The sequence below is a fragment of the Thamnophis sirtalis genome, unplaced genomic scaffold (assembly GCF_051295495.1).
Source record: "Thamnophis sirtalis isolate CommonGarterSnake01/CBP01778 unplaced genomic scaffold, rThaSir2_p1.2 scaffold_7, whole genome shotgun sequence".
NCBI lineage: Eukaryota > Metazoa > Chordata > Lepidosauria > Squamata > Natricidae > Thamnophis > Thamnophis sirtalis.
Window position 1 is genome coordinate 63306947 of NW_028261387.1, and position 21091 is coordinate 63328037.

Sequence of the window (21091 nt, forward strand, 5' to 3'; positions counted from 1 at the left end):
CCAAGGGATTCAATTAAAAGCACCAATCAGGACTGCAAGCACTGGTGTCACCAAGCAACATAGACACACTTTACAACTGCATCCCTTAGTGATGGAAATTCAGATCCCAACTGCCGATGTAAATTGAGAACGACCTATATTTGTAATAATATGCAAACCGTATTCTTTTGTCTATTTAATTAACTTTTCCCAGTTAGTCTTTTATTTTGTCTAGGAGGTATTTCTTATCTTAGAGTTATCCTTGTTCCTACGTCCAAGTTTTATTATTTTCCTCCATAGAAGAACTCACTCAAGCAGATGATGGTACAGAAGGCGGCAACTTTGATAGCTCATGAGGAACAGCTAACTCAAGATCTGGAAGTTTCCCATGCGAATGAGCAACATGCCAAAGACACCATACAAAAGCTGGAGGCCGAAGTGTCTCAGTTACGCTTAAGCTTAAGTAGCACAGAGAGTAGAGCAGAGGCACTGGAATCTGAATGTCAGCGAGTTTGTTCAGTTCATTGGGAGGCTCAAACTCAGCTGATAAAACTACAGTCAGTACTTCACTACATGCTGTGTAACAGTCCTGAGCCAAAACTTAGAGGGCAAGGAGACCGAGACATTGGGAAGTCATCATTCCTTAATAGAGGTAAGTCTAAGGAGCAAGTGAATGAGCATTATGTCATTTTTAATCAAGTATCATAGTCAGAATTCTAGTGTAATAGAACTATATTTGAGGCTGTGTGTGTGGGTATTTACCAATGTCTTTTTGCAGCTAACCTTTGTAATTCAGCTTATTACTTAAAATTTGAAGGCAGTCTCAGAAAATAGAGAGAAAACGTAATGCTTATTTTTAAGCATTATGTTTAGTTGCTAAACGTAAGTTGCTAATCAATAACCTTTATAAACTTACATAATTCATGTCAAACTATTGGCTATATAGGATATTTAAGGGTAGAACTTGCTTTTTTTTAAAAAATACTGTTTGGAATAAAACACAAGAAAAAAATTGAAGGTTTCTGGGAAATATGTCCTCATTGTATGTGTGCCATTTCAATATTTGTGTGTATGTGTGCCCCTTCATTGTAACTACCTGCAGTTGGCTCGGCAAGATTTCAGAAGTGGCTTGCCATTGCCGCCTTCCTAAAGTTGAGAGTTGGAATGGCACCATTTTTATAGAAGGAAAAATAATTGTAATTCTTAATGTCGATTTTGATCATTATCTGAGACCTATTTGGAACAGCCATTAAAATGAATGATACAGGCTGTTGAATAATAGTGACCTTAACTCCAGGTCAAAACATTTTCTGACTACAATTTCAAATTCTGTTTATTAGGGATATGCAAAACCTTCAAAAGAAGTGCTTCACAACACATGGGAATATAAACAGGGAAAATCTTTGAATAATTAAAACATCCATTTTTTTCTGCAGACCTATGCAGCTGTGTTAGAAATAGCTTCTGGCAGTCCATGTCTCTACAGGTATCCACAGATACTTCTTTTTTTCTTCAGCAAACATGCAGCTGTTTTAGTATGTCAAAGAGAGATGCTTCGTTTGTACTGTGCGTTGTGAAATATAGGATTAAGAATTTAAGTATTACTTTTATATTGTGTTTGTATTGTATAGTGTCACTATACAATAATATTTTTATTATTCATCACACAAGGTCTATTTGTATAAATGGTTGTTGAGAACTTTTTAAACTGAGTAAGTAAAAATCCGAAAAGCAAGCTTGGGATTGCAAAGTAATCAAGCACCAAGGATTCCCCAGTTCAACCCTGAGCTACATATATTCTCCTTTATTGGTAATACAAATAATGTTTGACAAGTGCCCATTTGACTGAAAATTCTGTGGAAAAGTTGTCCTAACATATTTGGAAGCTACTTGGGTGGTGAAAACAATATTCCATGTTTCAAGAAACTGTAGATAGAAAGCATTGCAGACTCAGGTCAGTTTCAGATCTATCACAGTATAGTTGGCTTTTAGAGTTTTATCTAGATTCCCCTTTCTTTCTAATTAATAACCTAACCTTGAAGGCACAGTTACCAAACGGGCTTATTTTTTCAGAACAGGATAATTTGAAAGAACTGGCTTTGTCTCAACCTAAGGACAGCTCCACAGAGCTTACAGCGGAGAGAGTAGCAGAAGCACTTCAAAACTTGAGGCAAGATCTCTGGCGGGCTCACCTTCAACTGGTAACTTCCTTTTTGGTTCATGAACGGGGCATCATTCTTTGGGTTGCTTCCTGGCATTTTAAAGAAAATGTTATAAAATTTTATAAAGTTATTGTGATGCTGCATGTTATCCACCGCAATATTCTTTAAATCTTTTTCTTAAATGAAGAACATATATAAATAGTTCCTACAGACAGCCTGTGCTGGTCAGTTTCCCATGGGCATCTAACTGGCACCGAGGGACAGACTCATGGACTAGATAATCCTGCATTCTTGTCTCTCCAGTGATTTTCCTTATATGATTAAGTTAAAAAGACATAGAAGTCTCTCACCGGATACTGGTAATCAAAATAAATATTTTAAAACTCTAAGGAGTAAAATCAAAATTCAAAAAAAGCATTTAGGAAGTTCATTTAGATTTTATCTAGTTTAGTGCTGTATAAATCTTGACAGTTATCAGGACATATCATGGCCTTGTATTTGAGAAGCTCAGCAAATTTAATTTATTTAATTTTCAATATATCAAACTTATTTAATATAATGAAAGCCTTTTTACTATACTGTTTATAATTACTTAAGAATTGAAAAAGTTGAAAGTACTGGGTTTTAAAAAATACAATTGAAGGCATAGTTAGTAGTTCAGGTACTTCTTGGGACACAGCAACAGTCATAAATATGAACCAGTTGCAAAGCATGATAATGGAGATGCTGAAAAGGTCGTAACTGTGAAACGGTCATAAGTCACTTTTTCAGTGCTGTTGCAACTTTGAAGGATTGTAAGTCGAGGACTACCTGTTCCTAAATGTGTGTGTATTATAAAACTGAAGAGTTCTTGGATGAGAAGAGAAACATTTTCAAGGAAAAAAACCAAGGAAGTCCAATTGCCAGTTGCTTTGGTTTAAATTAGGTATTTGCCAGTACTTCTACTCCAGTTAGAATTGCACATGAAGATTATAAAAAAGTCAAAGATGTGACAGACAACAATATGGAAGATTTTATGGACAGGCAGAATGAAGAGTGAGGATACAAATTTAATGTAGAGTTGTAATGTATAGTTTGTAAAATGTAATGTATAATTTGCTGCAAGAAAATTTCTATTAAAAATATTTTATAAAGATGTCCCTATCTCAAGCATACCTATAGCATGTGTTGGGTGGGATTTTTTTTGGCAGGATGAAGCAAGGAAGACTTCTGAGAAGTTGAAACAAGAACTTAGTGAGAAGGAAACAGAAAGGATACGCATTAATGCCAAAGCCGAAGAGCTGCAAAAGTGGCTGGACCAGTGCCAAGAAGGTAACACAAACTGTGATAACGCAAAGATGTGATAGTTTCCCTAAGCAAGAGTTGAGAGCTACAGAAGATCTTGGCAAAGCAAGCTCTTTTCATTACACTTGTTATGTCAAGCTTCGTAACAAAAACATTCCATTTATAAAGCACTAGTGGGTACCAGAAGGACAGAGACATCATCAAATATAGGAGATTCAAACTATCTTCTCTGATGACTTTTGAGAAAATCAGTTCTTAACAATGATTTCAATAACAAAGCAGCACTTCATTCAGGAGCTATTTTTTCCTAGAAAATTTTTATTGATGCTTTCTTTTCTTGTTCCTTGTGTTGTGGCCCACCGGCAGTCAGCAGAGCTGACAGCAGAATCAGACAGTGAGGAGGTTGGGGAGGAACATGGGCCAGTACTGGGTGTTGAGGAAAGCTCAGACGAGGGCTCTGCATCAGAGGCAGAGAGGGAGTTAGACAGCAGTGAGGCAGAAGAACAACCGGAGCTTGTTTCCAGTGTGGCATGGGCAGAGCTGCCAGAAGACAAGAACAACTAAGAAAGCAGGGTCGACTTAGGAGTAAAGCCGCACTTTGGAGGTGATAGGAAAGAAAAGAGGAACAAACGGAAAGTGGGCTTTTGCAGGAAACAATTCGTTCATTCAGTTGGTTCAAGATTGGCAAATTCTGTATGTGCTGCAAACAAGATAAGGTGCGTGTGGATAAACATTCCAAACATTCCAAACATTCCAAACACAAAGAAGAGAGAGTCAAACTATTTTCCAAGGCACCTGAGGATAGAACAAGAAGCAATGGGTGGAAACTAATCAAGGAGAGAAGCAACTTAGAACTGAGGAGAAATTTTCTGACAGAACAATTAATCAGTGGAACAGCTTGCCTCCAGAAGTTGTGAATGCCCCAACACTGGAAATCTTTAAAAAGATGTTGGATAGTCATTTGTCTGAAACAGTATAGGGTTTCCTGCCTAGGCAGGGGGTTGGACTAGAAGACCTCCAAGGTCCCTTCCAACTCTGCTACTGTATTGTATTATTCCTCTGAAAGACTGTTTACTAAGCCTTGCTGGCTATGAATGAAAGGAATTCACAGTCGTGTAAATAAAAGAGGTTTTGCAGGAACAAAAGACTTTGCTTCTTGATTTCTAAGGAAGCCTGAGTCAGAACATCTTGATATCCCATGCTGAAAATGCATTGATATTTTAAAAATTATTTTGAATAGTAAATTAGCTACTAGCACTTTCTAAAGTATCTCCAAATTACTTTCTTGTTTGAAAAGACACTATTATAATGAGGGGATGGAGAGTTTTTTCTTTTTTTTCCTTTTAGAAAAATATGTAGTTGAAGGCAGACGCAGCTCCCTAGAGTCTGCCTTAAAGTTAGAAGTCATTGCTTTCAAGGAAGAGAATGTGACTCTATATGAAAAGGTGACCAGTTTGGAAACGAAACTTGAAAACACAGAGAAACAAAGAAAAGGCTTGGTGGTAAGGATACCAGACATTTTGTAGGTTCAGCTACTTTTGATAAATTGTTGAAAACATTGTTTTTTCTAAGGGAGTTACTGGTTATTCTTTTGGATGATGTGATTTTATAAAGGGATAGATGGCATATAAATACTTTTTTCGTGTTGTTTATTGTGCCTGTCTTTTTCTTCATAGTTTTTTTTTAACTTTTGCAAAAGCACATACTTTCTAATAAGTGTAAGTATAATCTTTACTGTCATTGTACTTAAATACAACGAAATTGGTTTTAACCTCACTGGTACAAAATTATAGCAGAAACAAAAAAAGAAAAAGAAAAAAAAACTAGCATGGAGTGATTGTGATTGTATTTAAAAGTCTGCCAGCCCAAGGATAGAAACTATCTTTAAACCTCTTTGTTTGGCTGTCTATACTTTGATGTCTTCTGCCTGATGGTAGAAGTGCGAAGAGACACTGACCAGGATGTGAATCATCTCTGAGTATCTTCCTTACTCTGCTAAAGCAGTGAGATCTGGCGATGTTATGCAGTGGTGTCAGAGGGCAACCAATGGTTTCTTGTGCCGAACTGAAAACTCTGTAGGGCCTTCCTGTCCACAGCAGTTAGACCAGCATACCATACTGTAATGCAATATGTGAGGACACTTTCTATGGTGGACCGATAAAAGGAAGTCATCAGCCGTTGTTCCACCTGATTTTTTCGCAGGACTCTAAGGAAATGAAGTCTCTGTTGGGCCTTTCCAATCACCAGAGACATGTTGTTTTTTCAGATGAGATCTTTTTTTTTTATTGGGCATTTTTGAAAAAACAAACTTTTACAAATGTTTAGTTCCCCCCCCCACCCTCCCACCCAAACCCCCTCCCAACCTTCACCCTCCTCCCGACTTCCCAGAACCAATACAGGCTATATATCTTTAACAAAGAAAATCTAATGTACAGTTAAGAAAAAAACCCAAAAAAGATAGTTAATAACGTATTTCCATTGAGCTCTAGCTCCACCTTGCTGGACTAACTCTAGATAATTTATAATTCCTGATCTCTAATCATAAGCTGTCTGGAATTTCTTAGTCCCATATTTGTTTTGGGTATAGTCAATCCATCTTTTCCACTCCAGTTTGCATCTCTCGTTTGAATGGTCCTTAAGATATGCAGATATTTTGGCCATCTCGGCTAGGTTTGTTACTTTCAATGTCCATTCTTGAATAGTAGGCAAATCTTTTTCTTGGTATTGCGCCACCAACAATCTAGCTGCAGTTATTAAATGCAATATCAGATTAGTCTCTACAACTGTACAATCAGTAATAATGCCTAACAAAAATAACTGAGGGCTGAACTTTATCCTTTTTTAAAGAACATTTTGCATAATCCACCATATTTTTATCCAAAATGCTTTAACCTTTTTGCAAGTCCACCATATATGAAAATATGTAGCGTCCACACAATCACATTTCCAGCATTTAGGTTGTAAGTTCAGATACATAGAAGCCATTTTTTTAGGATCTAAATGCCATCTATAAAACATCTTATAAAACTTGTCTCTCAAGTTTTGGGCTTGTGTAAATTTTACATTACTCACCCAAATCTTTTCCCATGTATCCAACATTATTGGTTCTTCAACATTTTGAGCCCATTTTATCATACAGTCTTTAACTAGCTCTGTTTCTGAGTCAATTTCTATTAATACATTATATAATCTCTTTATATGCATTGGACTGTGATCTCTAATTTGTTTAAGTAAATTATCCTCGACTTGCATAAAGCCAATTTTTTGATCTATTTTCCATCTAGCCTGTAACTGCCCGTACTGAAACCATGTTTGAATTACCTTTTCCTCTTTTAGTACATCCAAGGGTTTCAGTTGTAGTACACCTTTTTCTATGGTAAGAAACTGTCTGTAAGTAGTTACATCCTGTTTTTGTACTATGTTCATATTTTCTATTGTGTGTCTGGGAATAGCCCACATGGGTATCTTATCATTTAGTTTGTATTGATATTTTTTCCAAACCCGCAGTAAAGCATTCCTTAAAATATGACTTTTGAAATTCTTATCCACCTTTTTGTTATATAGCAGATAAGCATGCCGACCATATACCAAATCATGCCCTTCAATATTAAGTATTCTATCATCTGTTAAATTAATCCAGTCACTAATTACAGATAAAACTACTGCATCATAATATAGTTTTAAATTGGGTAATTTCAAGCCTCCTCTTTCACGCACATCTTGCATTATTTTTAGTTTTACTCTCGGCTTCTTCCCTGCCCATACAAATTTATTAATGCCCTTCTGCCATTGTAGCAGGCTTGCATCTTTTTAAAGTATTGGTAACGTTTGAAAAAGAAATAAAAATTTAGGTAGAATATTCATTTTCACTGCTGCTATTCTTCCCAGCAAAGATAACTGTAATTTCTCCCATTTTTTCATCTCTGTCTGTATATTATGCCATAGTGGTTCATAATTATACTTATATAACTTCCCATTTGAGGTTGAGATATAAACTCCTAAATATTCAACCTGTTTAACTATTTCACATCCTGTCATTCCTTCTAGTTCTTCCCTTTGTTTAGTGTTCATATTTGTAGCTAGTATCTTTGTTTTCCCTAAGTTTATTTTAAATCCTGACACTTGACCATATTGATTAATCATATTCATTAAAACCTTACTAGATTCCTGTGGTTCGGTTAATGTTATAACCAAATCATCCGCAAAAGCACGTACTCTATATTCTTGCTGCCTAATCTTGATTCCCTGTAAGTCCCCTGAACCCCGAATTTTACTCAACAATAGTTCCAAAGTTATAATAATAATGGGAATAGGGGGCAACCCTGCCTTGTACCTTTCTCAATTTTAAATGAATCTGTTAGACTCCCATTAACTATGATTTGAGCTGTTTGTTCCTGATATATTGCTTTAATTGATTGTAAAAAAGTGCTCTCCTATTTGCATTTTTTGCAATATTTTCAGCAGGAATTGCCAATTCACTTGATCAAAGGCTTTCTTAGCATCTAAAAATATAAGCGCAGCAGGAATTTGGTTGTTCTTTCCCGGGTATTCTAGGGCCTTCTCTGTGGCTGCTCCGGCCCTCTGGAACGATCTCCCCGTGGAGATCCGGACCCTCACCACCCTTCAGGTTTTCCGCAAAGCTGTCAAAACCTGGCTGTTCTGACAGGCCTGGGGCTGATGAGTTCCCATCCCCACTCGAATTGTATGGCTGTTGACTGTTTTTAAATTGTTTCCGTATTTTCCCCCCCTTTTTGTCTGTATTATTCCCTTCCCCTTTGGGTTGTTAGCCGCCCTGAGTCCCCCGGGAATAGGGGGGTATACAAGTTTAATAAACCTTGAACCTTGAACCATGTATTGAGAATTAGTCTTACGTTAGTTCTCATTTGTCTCCCTTGAATAAAACCTGTTGATCATTATGAATCAATTGCTGAATAACCAACATTAACCTATTCACTAGTATTTTAGTGAAAATTTTATAATCTATATTGAGTAATGATATGGGTCTATAATTTTTTGGTTGAGTAAGATCTTGATCTTCTTTGGGTATCAAGGATATAAAGACTGTCTTCCAAGATGGGGGTACCTTCCCTTCCACTTGGATCTTATTAAATAATGCCTTAAGCGGTTCTACCATTTCTAATTGCAAATTTTTGTAGTAAGCCGCTGTCAAGCCATCTGTACCCGATGCTTTCCCTGCTTTTAGCTGTTTAATTACCTGGAGAATTTCCCCCGAAGTTATTGGTTGATTCAGTCTTTCCCTCTGCTCGTCTTTAACTATGGGTATTTTTTCTTTATCCAGGTATCTATCTATATCTAAGCTTTGAATGTTATTATTCGTATACAATCCTATAAAAAATTCACGAAAAACCCTTTGAATCTCCTCCTGTTGGTACACTTCCTTCCCTTTAAAATGTAATTTCGATATATTACGAGACTTCTGTTTTTTCCTAATCAAGTATGCTAACCATCTACCAGATTTATTTGCATTACAGAAAGTGTTGTGTTTTGCATATAGCAAATTGGTAGCCACCTGGTCTGACATCAGCATGTTAAATTGCTCTTTTAATAATGGGATTGTTTCTTTAATCTTTTTGTCTCCTGGTTTTAAGATTAGCTCCTGCTCTCTCTTCCTAATTTCATTTTCAAGTTCAATTCTCTTTTCCCCCTGTTTGTGTCTATGTAATCTATTCATATTTATCAGAACTCCTCTCATATACGCTTTACTTGCATCCCATACCATTTCCATAGATGTACCCTTATTCATGTTAAAAACAAAATATTCTTTTAACAACTTTTTACATTCATTAATGTTTTTCTCATATCTAAATAAGTTTTCATTCAGTCTCCAAAACCTTCTTGCTCGGATCCCAACTCCCAACTCCATCCAAACTGGATTATGATCCGATAAGGCTCTGGAACATATCTTCATCTTCTTTATCCTAGAAAGCAAATCATTGGTTGTTAATATAAAGTCAACCCTGGAAAAGGATTGATGTCTATCAGAAAAAAAGGTAAAGTCATATTCTTCTGCATTCCTTTCTCGCCAGGTATCTCTCAATTCAAAATCCTCTATCATATCGAAAAAGGATTTAGGTAGTTTTGCTCGCGTTTGGGTATTTTGGCGGAGAGCCTTCTTATCTTTCTTGGTATCCATAACGCCATTCCAATCACCCAGTAATATGCAGGATCTATAATCCCAATGTACTAATTTAGCGTGAAGCATTTTATAAAATTTGTCTTGTTGATTGGGAGCATATATTCCCAATAGCAGTGTCTTTTTCCCTTCTAATACCAGATCTATTGCAATATATCTTCCATGGGAATCTGCTCAATTAATTCAGCTTTCATATCCTTTCTTAAGTAAATAACTATACCATTTTTCTTCTCTGTGGTAGAAGCTATAAAGTGTTGTCCAAGTCTTGTATTAATCAAGTATTTTTGATCAGTTGATCTAATATGAGTTTCTTGCAAGCAAATTATATCATTCTTGAATTGTTTAAGATAGTGGTTTATTTTCTTCCTTTTCTGTGCGGAATTTAAGAAATTGACGTTCCAAGTTAGGAACTTAGTTGCCATCTTTAGTTCCCTGAAGCTTTTTAAGAGCCATCTGAACATCTTGGAATTTAATCTTTGGCCTGGCTACTCCCACTGCTTCTAGAATAACACCTGTAGGTTCTTGAACGGTGGCATGTGTTTGTTGCTTTTTTAGTTCCTGTTCCATTCGCCTGGTAATCACACAGGTTTGTCTTTGTTCCTTAGCTTCTTGTACCTCTGAGAGAGGAAGTTGATTGCCCTTGTTGATGCTTGGATGATTTGCTGTCTATCATTTCCTTGTTGTTCTCTTTCTCTGGGTCCAGAGGGGGGGGATGTCCAGCCTTCAATATATTACTGTAGAAATCTTGGGCCTTCCATACTGAATTAAGACGGTATCTTTGTCCAAGATATATGAGTGCGAGGCCGGCTGGTGGTTCCCATCTAAACTGTATCTGACGATTTTTAAGCTCTTCGACTAAAAAAGCATAGTCTTTCTTAGATCTCAACATTTTAGGTGATATCTCCTTCAATACAGTCACCTCCTGACCCCCAATTTGAAGCTTAGTTTTGTAAGACTCTTGTAGTATCGTATTCCTCATATCTCTAGTAGCAAAATACACCACAATATCTCTTGGTAGTTGCTTTTGTCTTGCAAGCCAAGAGTTGACGCGATAAACCTTTTCAATTTGCCATACATAATTCCCTCCTGGCTTTCCCATCAGTAGGTCAAAGGCTTCAGAGAGAATCTGCTTCAAGTTATCTTGAGTTTTCTCTGGGAGGCCCCTTATCCTTAAAGCAAATTCCATTTGTCTGTACTGTAACATTATAATTTCATTTTCTGCATCCCTAACCTTTTGTTGAACCACATCCATCTTCGTTGCCAAGTTAATATTAGAAGCACTAAGGTCTTCTAGGCAGTCTTCAATTCCCAATGCGTAGCCAGATAGGAAATTAAAAGCCATCAGGAAATCATCTCTAATCGCTTGATTGCATGTCATAAGCTCTTCGGACAGTTCTTTGTTACAAACAGATATCTCTTCCTTAATTTTTACCTCCATCGAAGCTGCATGGTTTTTTAAAGCATCAATTAATTCTTTCTGCAAAATTTCTCTGGTCAAAGGGTCCCCTGCAGAAGTAGGAGGGAGTAATGATTGTAATAGAGTAGTGGGAGCTGATGAGCTCCCGGCACTTTTTGACGTTGGGGGGGGGGATTTTGGCTCAGAAGGTATCTCAGGTTTAATCTTCTTTAGTCAATTAATAAGTCCAGGCAAACCAATTATACAGCAGTTGCTATTTAGTTTGATAATAAATCGCTTCTGGGCTCCGTAAGAATGCAATATTTTCAGGGAGGGCTTATTTTCGGGGGAGGGTTTAAGCCAAGTGCTTATTTCGGGGTCAAAAGAAAATAAGACCCTGTCTTGCACTCAAAAGCCCAATTGGGCTTATTATCCAGGGAGGTCTTATTTTCAGGGAAACAAGAGTATAGATTTTATATTGTTTTAATTTTTTGTATGCTGCTCAGAACCTATGAGAATGGAGTGGCACAGTAAATCAATCAGTCAATCCATCTATCAATACACTCTTCTGAATGCATAGGCATCCAGGAATATATACTCCTAGGTTGTATAAGTATTTAGAAACTTAATAAAAGAAAGGTGGTGTTATAGAAACTAAGCCTGGATATTCACAGATATAGTTTGAAATGTTAAATCCCAATTCTTACATATTTATCTTTTGGCAGAGTAATGTACAACTTCTGGAAGCTGAGCTGAAAGATAGCACAAATACAATGAAAACATTGAAAATAAAGCAGAAGGAGGAAATTAAATCTCTCAAAGAAGAAAGAAATCTCCTACTTAATCAGCGAAACAGTTTACAAAATCAGGTGATTTTGCTTTAACTTATTCTTGCCTTGTATTAATATGCAGCCTTTCTGAAATTGTAATGAGAATCTGTGAGTGTGGGCTAAAGCTGAATTGTATAAACTTTTTCAAAACATTATGGAAAGCTATAAAAATAAAAAAAATCAGAACATTTCTACCAGAACTATATATTATTTTAAGAAAAGCCAGATATTTGGGGTTATATAACAAGACTGATACTGGTATCTAACTTCCCTTCTGCCAAATTTATGTTTTTCCTATTTCTTAATGGTGTAATATCCCATTGAATTGGTGCCATTTCTATTATGATCAGACAAATAATGAAATTTTTAAAAAGCTCAGGCTGATATTAAGTTAGTTTATCTTGAGATGTTTAAACCTGCAGCATTATCTCCTCATTTATAGTGAGCCATAATGTACCATCTTTCCACTTGTGCATAGTATACCGTACCATCGTGTTGACATTTGTGAAAGCCATATGATTTTTCCCTTTGCTATTTTATTCTCTCTTTTAAGATGCAAGAGTTGGAGCTTCAGCTGCTGACTGCAAAAGATTCTTCCATACTGTTTGACCAAGAGGCTCAGCAGCATTTAAGAGAAAAGCAAGAATTGTCTGAGCGGAAAGAGCTTGAAGTGTCACAACTACAAAAGATACTAGAAGGAGAGAGAAGACAGAGAGAGGAGGTCGTACAGCAGAACATTAAGTGGCAGAGACAGAAGGAAGAGTTGGAACAAAAAAACACAGAACTGACAGCCATGCTGCAAAGCAAGTGGGAGACTGAAAAACACCTAAACAACAAGCTACTAAGAAAGCAAAAAGAGTTAGAGCACCACCAGACTACTCTTCAAGCCTTGGAAAGAAAGCAGAGTCAGTGGGAAAAGGCAGAGCTTCAGAATTCTGAGCTCCAAAGGCAATGGGAAGAGGCAAAATCTCAAGTCAAACTGCTGCAGAATCAGAAAAGGGAGACAGAACTTCAGAACAGAAATCTGCGGCAACAGAAAGAGGAGGTGGAACTGAAGAATGCCAAACTGAAAGCTGTACTCCAAAGGCAGCAGGAGGAGGCAGAGCACGAAAGCGCCCTGCTTCAGAGCCATTGGGAAGAGGCACAAAAACGCTGTTCAGAGTTGCAGAATTGGAAACAAAAAGTTGAATATCAGAATGCAGAATTTCAGGCCCTTCTTCGTAACAAGGAAGAAGAAATGGAAAATAAGGATATCTGTATGAAGAAAGAACAAAACGAGAATTTGGAGCTTAAGGCAACCTTGGAAAGCCTAGAGCAGGAATGAGCTAGGTAAGCACAAACTACAAAAAAATCCTGTGGAAAATAATGATATCGGAGAGAGTTACTTTTTGGTGATTCCCTATAAATATTGTGTTTTTGATTTTGTATTGATTGTGTTTTTTTAGAATGTACTTGGTGAAAGACAGGATAGATCTTGATTGTTTATTTCAAAAGATTTTTATATTTATAATATTTATAATATTATTTATAATATTTATAATATAATATTTATTATATTTATTATATTTATATTTACACATACTTATATTTATACTCATATTTATATTATTATTTATAGTGGCGTAAATCAGGCAGAAAAGATCCTTGCGGAGCAGAAACAAGAAGTGCAGGAAATCATTAGCCAGGTATCATCCACAACAATTCCTTTTTATTTTTCTCTTTATTGTCAGTATCTATCTTATCGATGTACAGTAGTATTTTTAGAATAAAACCTACTTTCAGTGTTTTATTTTTTCTAATACATTGGCCTCTTTCTTGCATTATTTGGAATAACCTGCCTTAATTTTTCCTTTACTTGCGTAAAACTAATATAATAATATGTAATACCCTACAACTAGGCTTTGATTTGCATACAGCCACCCTTCGTACAGCCATCCTTCAAAGTTATATTGCACTGAATGAATGGTGCTTACAAGTGGTTCTCAGAGTTATGGCCATCTCAGTACCCCGTGACCATGTGATTGCAGTCGGGATGCTTGGAAACTTGTTTGCACTTAGGACTGGTTGCCATACTCATATGATTAATACTCGCAACCTTCCATGCCAGTTTCCCCAGAAAGCCAAAGGAGTAGCTAAAAGGGAAGATCACTTGTCACTGGGGTAAGTTTCCCCCATTTGCACACTCCCCCACCAGCCTCTCTACACTCATGTCCTGTTGGCCACTCGTGCATATTGACCTATCCTTTCTGACCCCCATGGCACTTCTCATGTACCTCTGTGCATCTTTCCTGTCTCATACAGTGCTTCTCACATTCTCCCTTGTGCAGTCTTCTTAACCCACGTAATGCGTCTTGCGCACTCTTGCATCCCCATGAACCCTTCCCAACTCACATGCACCCCTCACACACATCCTGCCTATGTCCCTCAGTGCCTCTCATACAGCCCCTTATACCATGTGTACCCTCACCCACGGTACAGTACCTCTCATGATCCTCACAAATTTGCACATCCTCTCCTACCTTCCTGATTTACATGGTGCCTCTGAAACCCTTCCTGACCTTCCCTCATCCATCCACTCTCACTGCCTCCCCCCACCTGGCAGCAGCCTGGAAGAGTGGCTCTTGCAATTTCCTGCTGCCCCCCCCCCCCAGCAGACTTCGATTGTTAGAAGCCGGCAGGAAGTTGCCTCACCCAATGACCAAGGGATTCAATTAAAAGCACCAATCAGGACTGCAAGCACTGGTTTCACCAAAGCAATGTAGACACACTTTACAACTGCATCCCTTAGTGATGGAAATTCAGATCCCAACTGCCGATGTAAATTGAGAACGACCTATATTTGTAATAATATGCAAACCGTATTTTTTTGTCTATTTAATTAACTTTTCCCAGTTTGTCTTTTATTTTGTCTATGAGGTATTTCTTATCTCAGAGTTATCCTTGTTCCTACGTCGAAGTTTTATTGTTTTCCTCCATAGAAGAACTCACACAAGCAGATGATGGTACAGAAGGAGGCAACTTTGATAGCTCATGAGGAACAGCTAACTCAAGATCTGGAAGTTTCCCATGCGAATGAGCAACATGCCAAAGACACCATACAAAAGCTGGAGGCCGTGAATCTTATAATCTTGTGAAGATTATAAAAAAGTCAAAGATGTGACAGACAACAATAGGGAAGATTTTATGAACAGGCAGGATGAAAAGGGAGGATACAAATTTAATGTCAATTTGTAATGTATAGTTTGCAACATACAGTGTTTTTCAGGAAAGCGTAATTTATAATGTATAATTTGCTGCAAGAAAATTTCTATTAAAAATATTTTTATAAAGCTCTCCCTATCTCAAGCATACCTATAGCATGTGTTGGGGTTGAAATTTTTTTGGCAGGATGAAGCAAGGAAGACTTCTGAGAAGTTGAAACAAGAACTTAGTGAGAAGGAAACAGAAAGGATACGCATTAATGCCAAAGCCGAAGTGCTACAAAAGTGGCTGGACCAGTGCCAAGAAGGTAACACAAACTGTGATAACGCAAAGATGTGATAGTTTCCCTAAACAAGAGTTGAGAGCTACAGAAAATCTTGGCAAAGCAAGCTCTTTTCATTATTGCACTTGTTATGTCAAGCTTCGTAACAAAAACATTCCATTTATAAAGCACTAGTGGGTACCAGAAGGACAGAGACACCATCAAATATAGGAGATTCAAACTATCTTCTCTGATGACTTTTGAGAAAATCAGTTCTTAACAATGATTTCAATAACAAATCAGCACTTCATTCAGGAGCTATTTTTTCCTAGAAATTTTTTATTGATGCTTTCTTTTCTTGTTCCTTGTGTTGTGGCCCACTGGCAGTCAGCAGAGCTGGCAGCAGAATCAGACAGTGAGGAGGTTGGGGAGGAACATGGCCAGTCCTGGGGGTTGAGGAAAGCTCAGATGAGGGCTCTGCATCAGAGGCAGAGAGGGAGTTAGACCACAGTGAAGTAGAAGAACAACCGGAGCTTGTTTCCAGTGTGGCATGGGCAGAGCTGCCAGAAGACAAGAACAATTAAGAAAGCAGGGTCGACTTAGGAGTAAAGCCGCACTTTGGACGTGATAGGAAACAAAAGAGGAACAAACGGGAAGTTGGCTTTTGCAGGAAACCATTCGTTCATTCAGTTGGTTCAAGATTGGCAAATTCTGTATGTGACTTTAAGAGACTCTGTGCCAAGTTTGCTTTGCCCTGCATTTGGAAACTAGATATCTGGCAGCGCTCCAAACGAGATAAGCTTCCAAACATTCCAACCACAAAGAAGAGGGAGTCAAACTATTCCCCAAGGCACCTGAGGGTAGAACAAGAAGCGATGGGTGGAAACTAGTCAAGGAGAGAAGCAACTTAGAACTGAGGAGAAATTTCCTGACAGTTAATCAGTGGAACAGCTTGCCTTCAGAAGTTGTGAATGCCCCAACACTGGAAGTCTTTAAGAAGATGTTGGATAGCCATTTGTCTGAAACAGTATAGGGTTTCCTGCCTAGGCAGAGGGTTGGACTAGAAGTCCTCCAAGGTCCCTTCAAACTCTGCTACTGTATTGTAGTATTCCTCTGAAAGACTGTTTACTAAGCCTTGCTGACTATGAATGAAAGGAATTCACAGTCGTGTAAATAAAAGAGGTTCTGCAGGAATCAAGACTTTGCTTCTTGATTTCTAAGGAAGCCTGAGTCAGAACATCTTGATATCCCGTGCTGAAAATGCATTGATATTTTAAAAACTATTTTGAATAGTAAATTAGCTACTAGCACTTTCTAAAGTATCTCCAAATTACTTTCTTGTTAGAAAAGACACTATTATAATGCGGGGATGGAGAGTTTTTTATTTCTTTTTTTTCCTTTTAGAAAAACATGTAGTTGAAGGCAGACGCAGCTCCCTAGATTCTTCCTTAAAGTTAGAAGTCATTGTTTTCAAGGAAGAGAATGTGATTCTATGTGAAAAGGTGACCAGTTTGGAAACGAAACTTGAAAACACAGAGAAACAAAGAAAAGGCTTGGTGGTAAGGATACCAGACATTTTGTAGGTTCAGCTACCTTTGATAAATTGTTGAAAACATTATTTTTTCTAAGGGAGTTACTGTTTTTTTTTATGATGTGATTTTATAATGGGTTAGACGGCATATAAATACTTGTTTCGTGTTGTTTATTGTGCCTGTCTTTCTCTTCTAAGTTTTTTTTACAGCTTTTGCACTTTTGCAAAAGCACATACTTTCTAATAAGTATAAGTATAACCTTTACTGTCATTGTATTTAAATCCAACAAAATTGGTTTTAACCTCACTGGTGCAAAATTATAGCAGAAACAAAAATGAAAGGAAAAGGAAAAAAAACTAGCATGGAGTGATTGTGGTTGTATTTAAAAGTCTCACAGCCCAAGGATAGAAACTATCTTTAAACCTCTTTGTTTGGCTGTCTATACTTTGATGTCTTCTGCCTGATGGTAGAAGTGCAAAGAGACACTGACCAGGGTGTGAATCATCTCTGAGTATCTTCCTTACTCTGCTAAAACAGTGACCTCTGGCAATGTAATGTCATGCATTGGTGTCAGAGGGCAACCAATGGTTTCTTGTGCCGAATTGATCACTCTGTAGGGCCTTCCTGTCCTCAGCAGTTAAACCAGCATACCATACTGTAATGCAATATGTGAGGACACTTTCTATGGTGGACTGATAGAAAGAGGTCATCAGCCGTTGTTCAACCTGATTTTTTTACAGGACTCTAAGGAAATGAAGTCTCTGTTGGGCCTTTCCAATCACCATTTTTTAAACATTTTTTAACATTTTATTGAGATTTATAGGCCGCCCTTCTCCCTGAGGGGACTCAGGGCGGCTTACAATCACAAGGGGAGGGGGTGCAGTACCAAGAGACAAACAATAGTGAACAAAATAAAATGGTTAAACCACAACATACATTCAACAGTCAACACTCGGGCGGGTAAATTGGAAACCTATCCCCAGGCCTGCTGGGAGAGCCAGGTCTTGAGGGCTGTGCGGAAGGTCTGGATGGTGGTGAGGGTACGAATTTCAATGGGGAGCTCGTTCCACAGGGTCGGAGCTGCAACAGAAAAGGCTCTCCTCCGTGTAGTCGCCAGTTGACATTGACTGGCGGATGGAATTCGGAGGAGGCCCAGCCTGTGCGATCTAATCGGTCGGAGGGAGGTGATCGGCAGAAGGCGGTCTCTCAAATATCCAGATCCACTACCATGGAGTGCTTTAAAGGTGGTCATCAATACCCTGAAGCGCACCCGGAGACCGACAGGTAGCCAGTGCAGCTCGCGGAGGATAGGTGTAATGTGGGCGAACCGCGGTGCGCCCACTATCACTCGCGCGGCTGCATTCTGGACTAACGGCAGTCGCCGGATGCTCTTCAAGGGCAACCCCATGTAGAGCCCATTGCAGTATTCCAGCCTAGAGATCACAAGGGCTCGAGTGACTGTTGCGAGAGCCTCACGGTTCAGGTAGGGCCGTAACTGGCGGACCAGGCGAACCTGGGCAAATGCCCCCCTGGTCACAGCCGACAGCTGATGGTCGAAAGTCAGCTGTGGATCCAGGAGGACTCCTAAGTTACGGACCCTGTCTGAGGGGTATAAAATTTGACCCCCCAGCCTGAGTGTTGGAATGTCAGCCAAATTATTGGGAGGGAAGCACAACAGCCACTCGGTCTTGTCCGGGTTGAGTACCAGTTTGTTAGCGCTCATCCAGTTCTTAACGGCCTCAAGACCCTGGCTCATCACGTCCACCGCTTCATTGAGTTGGCACGGGGTGGACAGATACAATTGTGTATCGTCCGCATATTGGTGGTATTTTATCCCGTGCCTCCGAATGATCTCGCCCAGCGGTTTCATGTATATGTTAAAAAGTAGGGGGGATAAGACCGAACCCTGTGGCACCCCACATGTTAGGGGCCTCAGGGACGATCTCTGCCCCCCGACCAACACCGACTGCGACCTGTCCGAGAGGTAAGAGGAGAACCACTGCAAAACAGTGCCTCCCACCCCCACCTCCCGCAGTCGTCGCAGGATACCATGGTCGATGGTATCGAAAGCCACTGAGAGGTCAAGGAGAACCAGGATGGACGCATGGCCTCCATCTCTGGCCCTCCAGAGATCATCGGTCAATGCGACCAAAGCGGTTTCTGTGCTGTAACCAGGTCTGAAGCCGGACTGGAAGGGTCAAGATAGCTAGCTTCCTCCAAGGCCCGTTGAAGCTGAAAGGCCACCACCTTCCCAACAACCTTCCCAATAAAGGGGAGGTTGGAGACAGGACGATAGTTGTTTAAAATGGCTGGATCCAAGGATGGTTTCTTCAGGAGGGGTCTCACCACCGCCGCTTTAAGTGCGGCGGGGAAGTGCCCCTCCCGAAGGGAGGCGGTCACGACCGCCTGGATCCAGCCATGTGTCACCTCCCTGCTGTTGGCAACCAGCCAGGAGGGACACGGGTCCAAAATACAGGTGGAGGCACTTACAGCTCGAATGGCCTTGTCCACATCCCCAGAGGCAACATCCTGGAACTCAACCCAGAGATGGCTTGCCAAGTAATCCCCCTGTGTCTCGGCTGGATCTACTGTGGTGGAGTCCAAGTCCGACCGAAACCGAGCAACTTTGTCCGCCAAGAACTGGGCATAGTCCTCAGCCCTACCCTGCAAGGGCTCGCCCAGATCCCTCCTATTAAGGAGGGAACGGGTGATCCTAAACAGGGCGGCTGGGCGTGACTCGGCGGACACAACCAAGGCAGAGATATGCGTTCTTTTGGCATCTCTTAATGCCCGGATGTAGTCTTTGGTGCAGGTGGTCAGAAGTGCTCGGTTCGCCTCGGACTTATCGGACCTCCACAGGTGCTCTAGGCGTCTCCTCCGGCGCTTCTTCTCCCGGAGTTCCTCGGTAAACCAAGGAGGTCTCCGGGATCCACTGGCCCGGAGGGGCCGTAGTGGCGCAATCCGGTCAGGAGACCCCGATGCCGCCGAATACCAGGCGGCAACCAGAGCCTCCACCGAACTGTGGGCGAGAGCGTCAGGAATTACCCCAAGCTCCGTCTGGAACCTCAAAGGGTCCATGAGTCGCCTGGGGCGGAAGCACCTGGTCGGTTCCTCCTCCCTACGGTGGGGGTTTGGCCTCCGGAAGTCAAGCCTCAGTAGGCAGTGGTCTGACCACGACAGGGGTATGATCTCATTACCCCTCAGACCAAGATCACACATCCACTGCTCCGAGAGAAATACGAGGTCGAGCATGTGACCCGCTGTATGGGTTGGGCCCCGAATTACCTGGGTCAAGCCCATGGCTGTCATGGAAGCCATGAACTCCTGCGCCCCATCAGAGCGTTCACCGAGCGATGGCAAGTTAAAGTCCCCCAGAACTATAAGCCTGGGGAACTCAACTGCCAGCTCGGCTACAGACTCGAGGAGCGAGGGGAGGGATGCTGCAATGCAGTTGGGAGGCAGGTATGTTAGCAGCAAACCCACTTGACCCCTGAGGTCCAACTTTATCAGCAGGGACTCACACCCGACAAGCTCCGGAGCAGGGACCCTACGAGGTAACAGAGACTCCCGGATAACAATAGCCACACCGCCACCCCTTCCCTGGGCTCTCAGCTGATGAAGCACCTGAAATCCCTCTGGGCACATCTCTACAAGGGGGACTCCTCCTTCTGTGCCCAGCCAGGTTTCAGTAATACATGCCAGGTCTGCCCTCTCGTCAACAATTAAGTCCCGGACGAGGGGAGCCTTGTGAATAACAGACCTGGCATTTAGCAACAGCAGCCTGAGACCAGGGTCCTGGCTACTCGCGCCATCTGGTCTTGGAGTGGGACTCAAAGGGCCGGAAGTAGGGATCTCTGTAATGTAGCGAACCCTCCTTCCCCGGTAATGGCTAGCCCTAAGGTCCCCGCCTTCCCTAGCAGGTCCTCCGAGTCAAGCATACTCAGACACTCACACAACCAGTCCTCACGTAATTATTAAAATACACAAATACAACAGTAATAACAATAAAAGTGGGTCACTCACACACTTACATACAATCCCATATACTCAACATACTAAAGGTAGAAGGAAAAGGGAGGAAACAAGAAGGAGACACCAGAGACATGTTGTTTTTCCAGGTGAGATCTTGACTAATCAGCACTCCCAAGAATTTAAAAGAGGAAACCCTCGCCACACAGCCTCCCTCGATATACAATTGGGCAGGCTCCTCTCTGTGCTTTCGGAAATCTAGCACCATCTCCTTTGTCTTACTAGTATTTAGTTGTAAGATATTTCTTGAGCACCATGCAGA

At 40.4% G+C, this 21091-nt stretch overlaps 2 protein-coding genes across 3 annotated transcripts in view; one reads left to right on the top strand and one right to left on the bottom strand.

Moving 5' to 3' along the window:
• The window catches only part of LOC148044691 (uncharacterized), a 39094-nt gene extending 24249 nt beyond the window's left edge, over positions 1 to 14845 (top strand). The window contains exons 24-31 of one of the 2 annotated variants that reach the window (XM_087720265.1): positions 280 to 631; positions 2053 to 2180; positions 3332 to 3452; positions 4773 to 4927; positions 11701 to 11844; positions 12359 to 13134; positions 13424 to 13490; positions 14784 to 14845. In XM_087720265.1, coding sequence (XP_087576391.1) covers positions 280 to 631; positions 2053 to 2180; positions 3332 to 3452; positions 4773 to 4927; positions 11701 to 11844; positions 12359 to 13129 — 1671 coding nt within the window. In that variant the 3' untranslated portion in view covers positions 13130 to 13134; positions 13424 to 13490; positions 14784 to 14845. Of the gene's footprint in view, positions 1 to 279; positions 632 to 2052; positions 2181 to 3331; positions 3453 to 4772; positions 4928 to 9267; positions 9399 to 11700; positions 11845 to 12358; positions 13135 to 13423; positions 13491 to 14783 lie in introns of those variants that run through there. The other variant, XM_087720266.1, reaches the window with a different exon arrangement.
• Positions 1 to 21091, bottom strand: part of LOC148044690 (uncharacterized) — a 67272-nt gene that overhangs the window by 40581 nt on the left and 5600 nt on the right. The window lies entirely within an intron of this gene.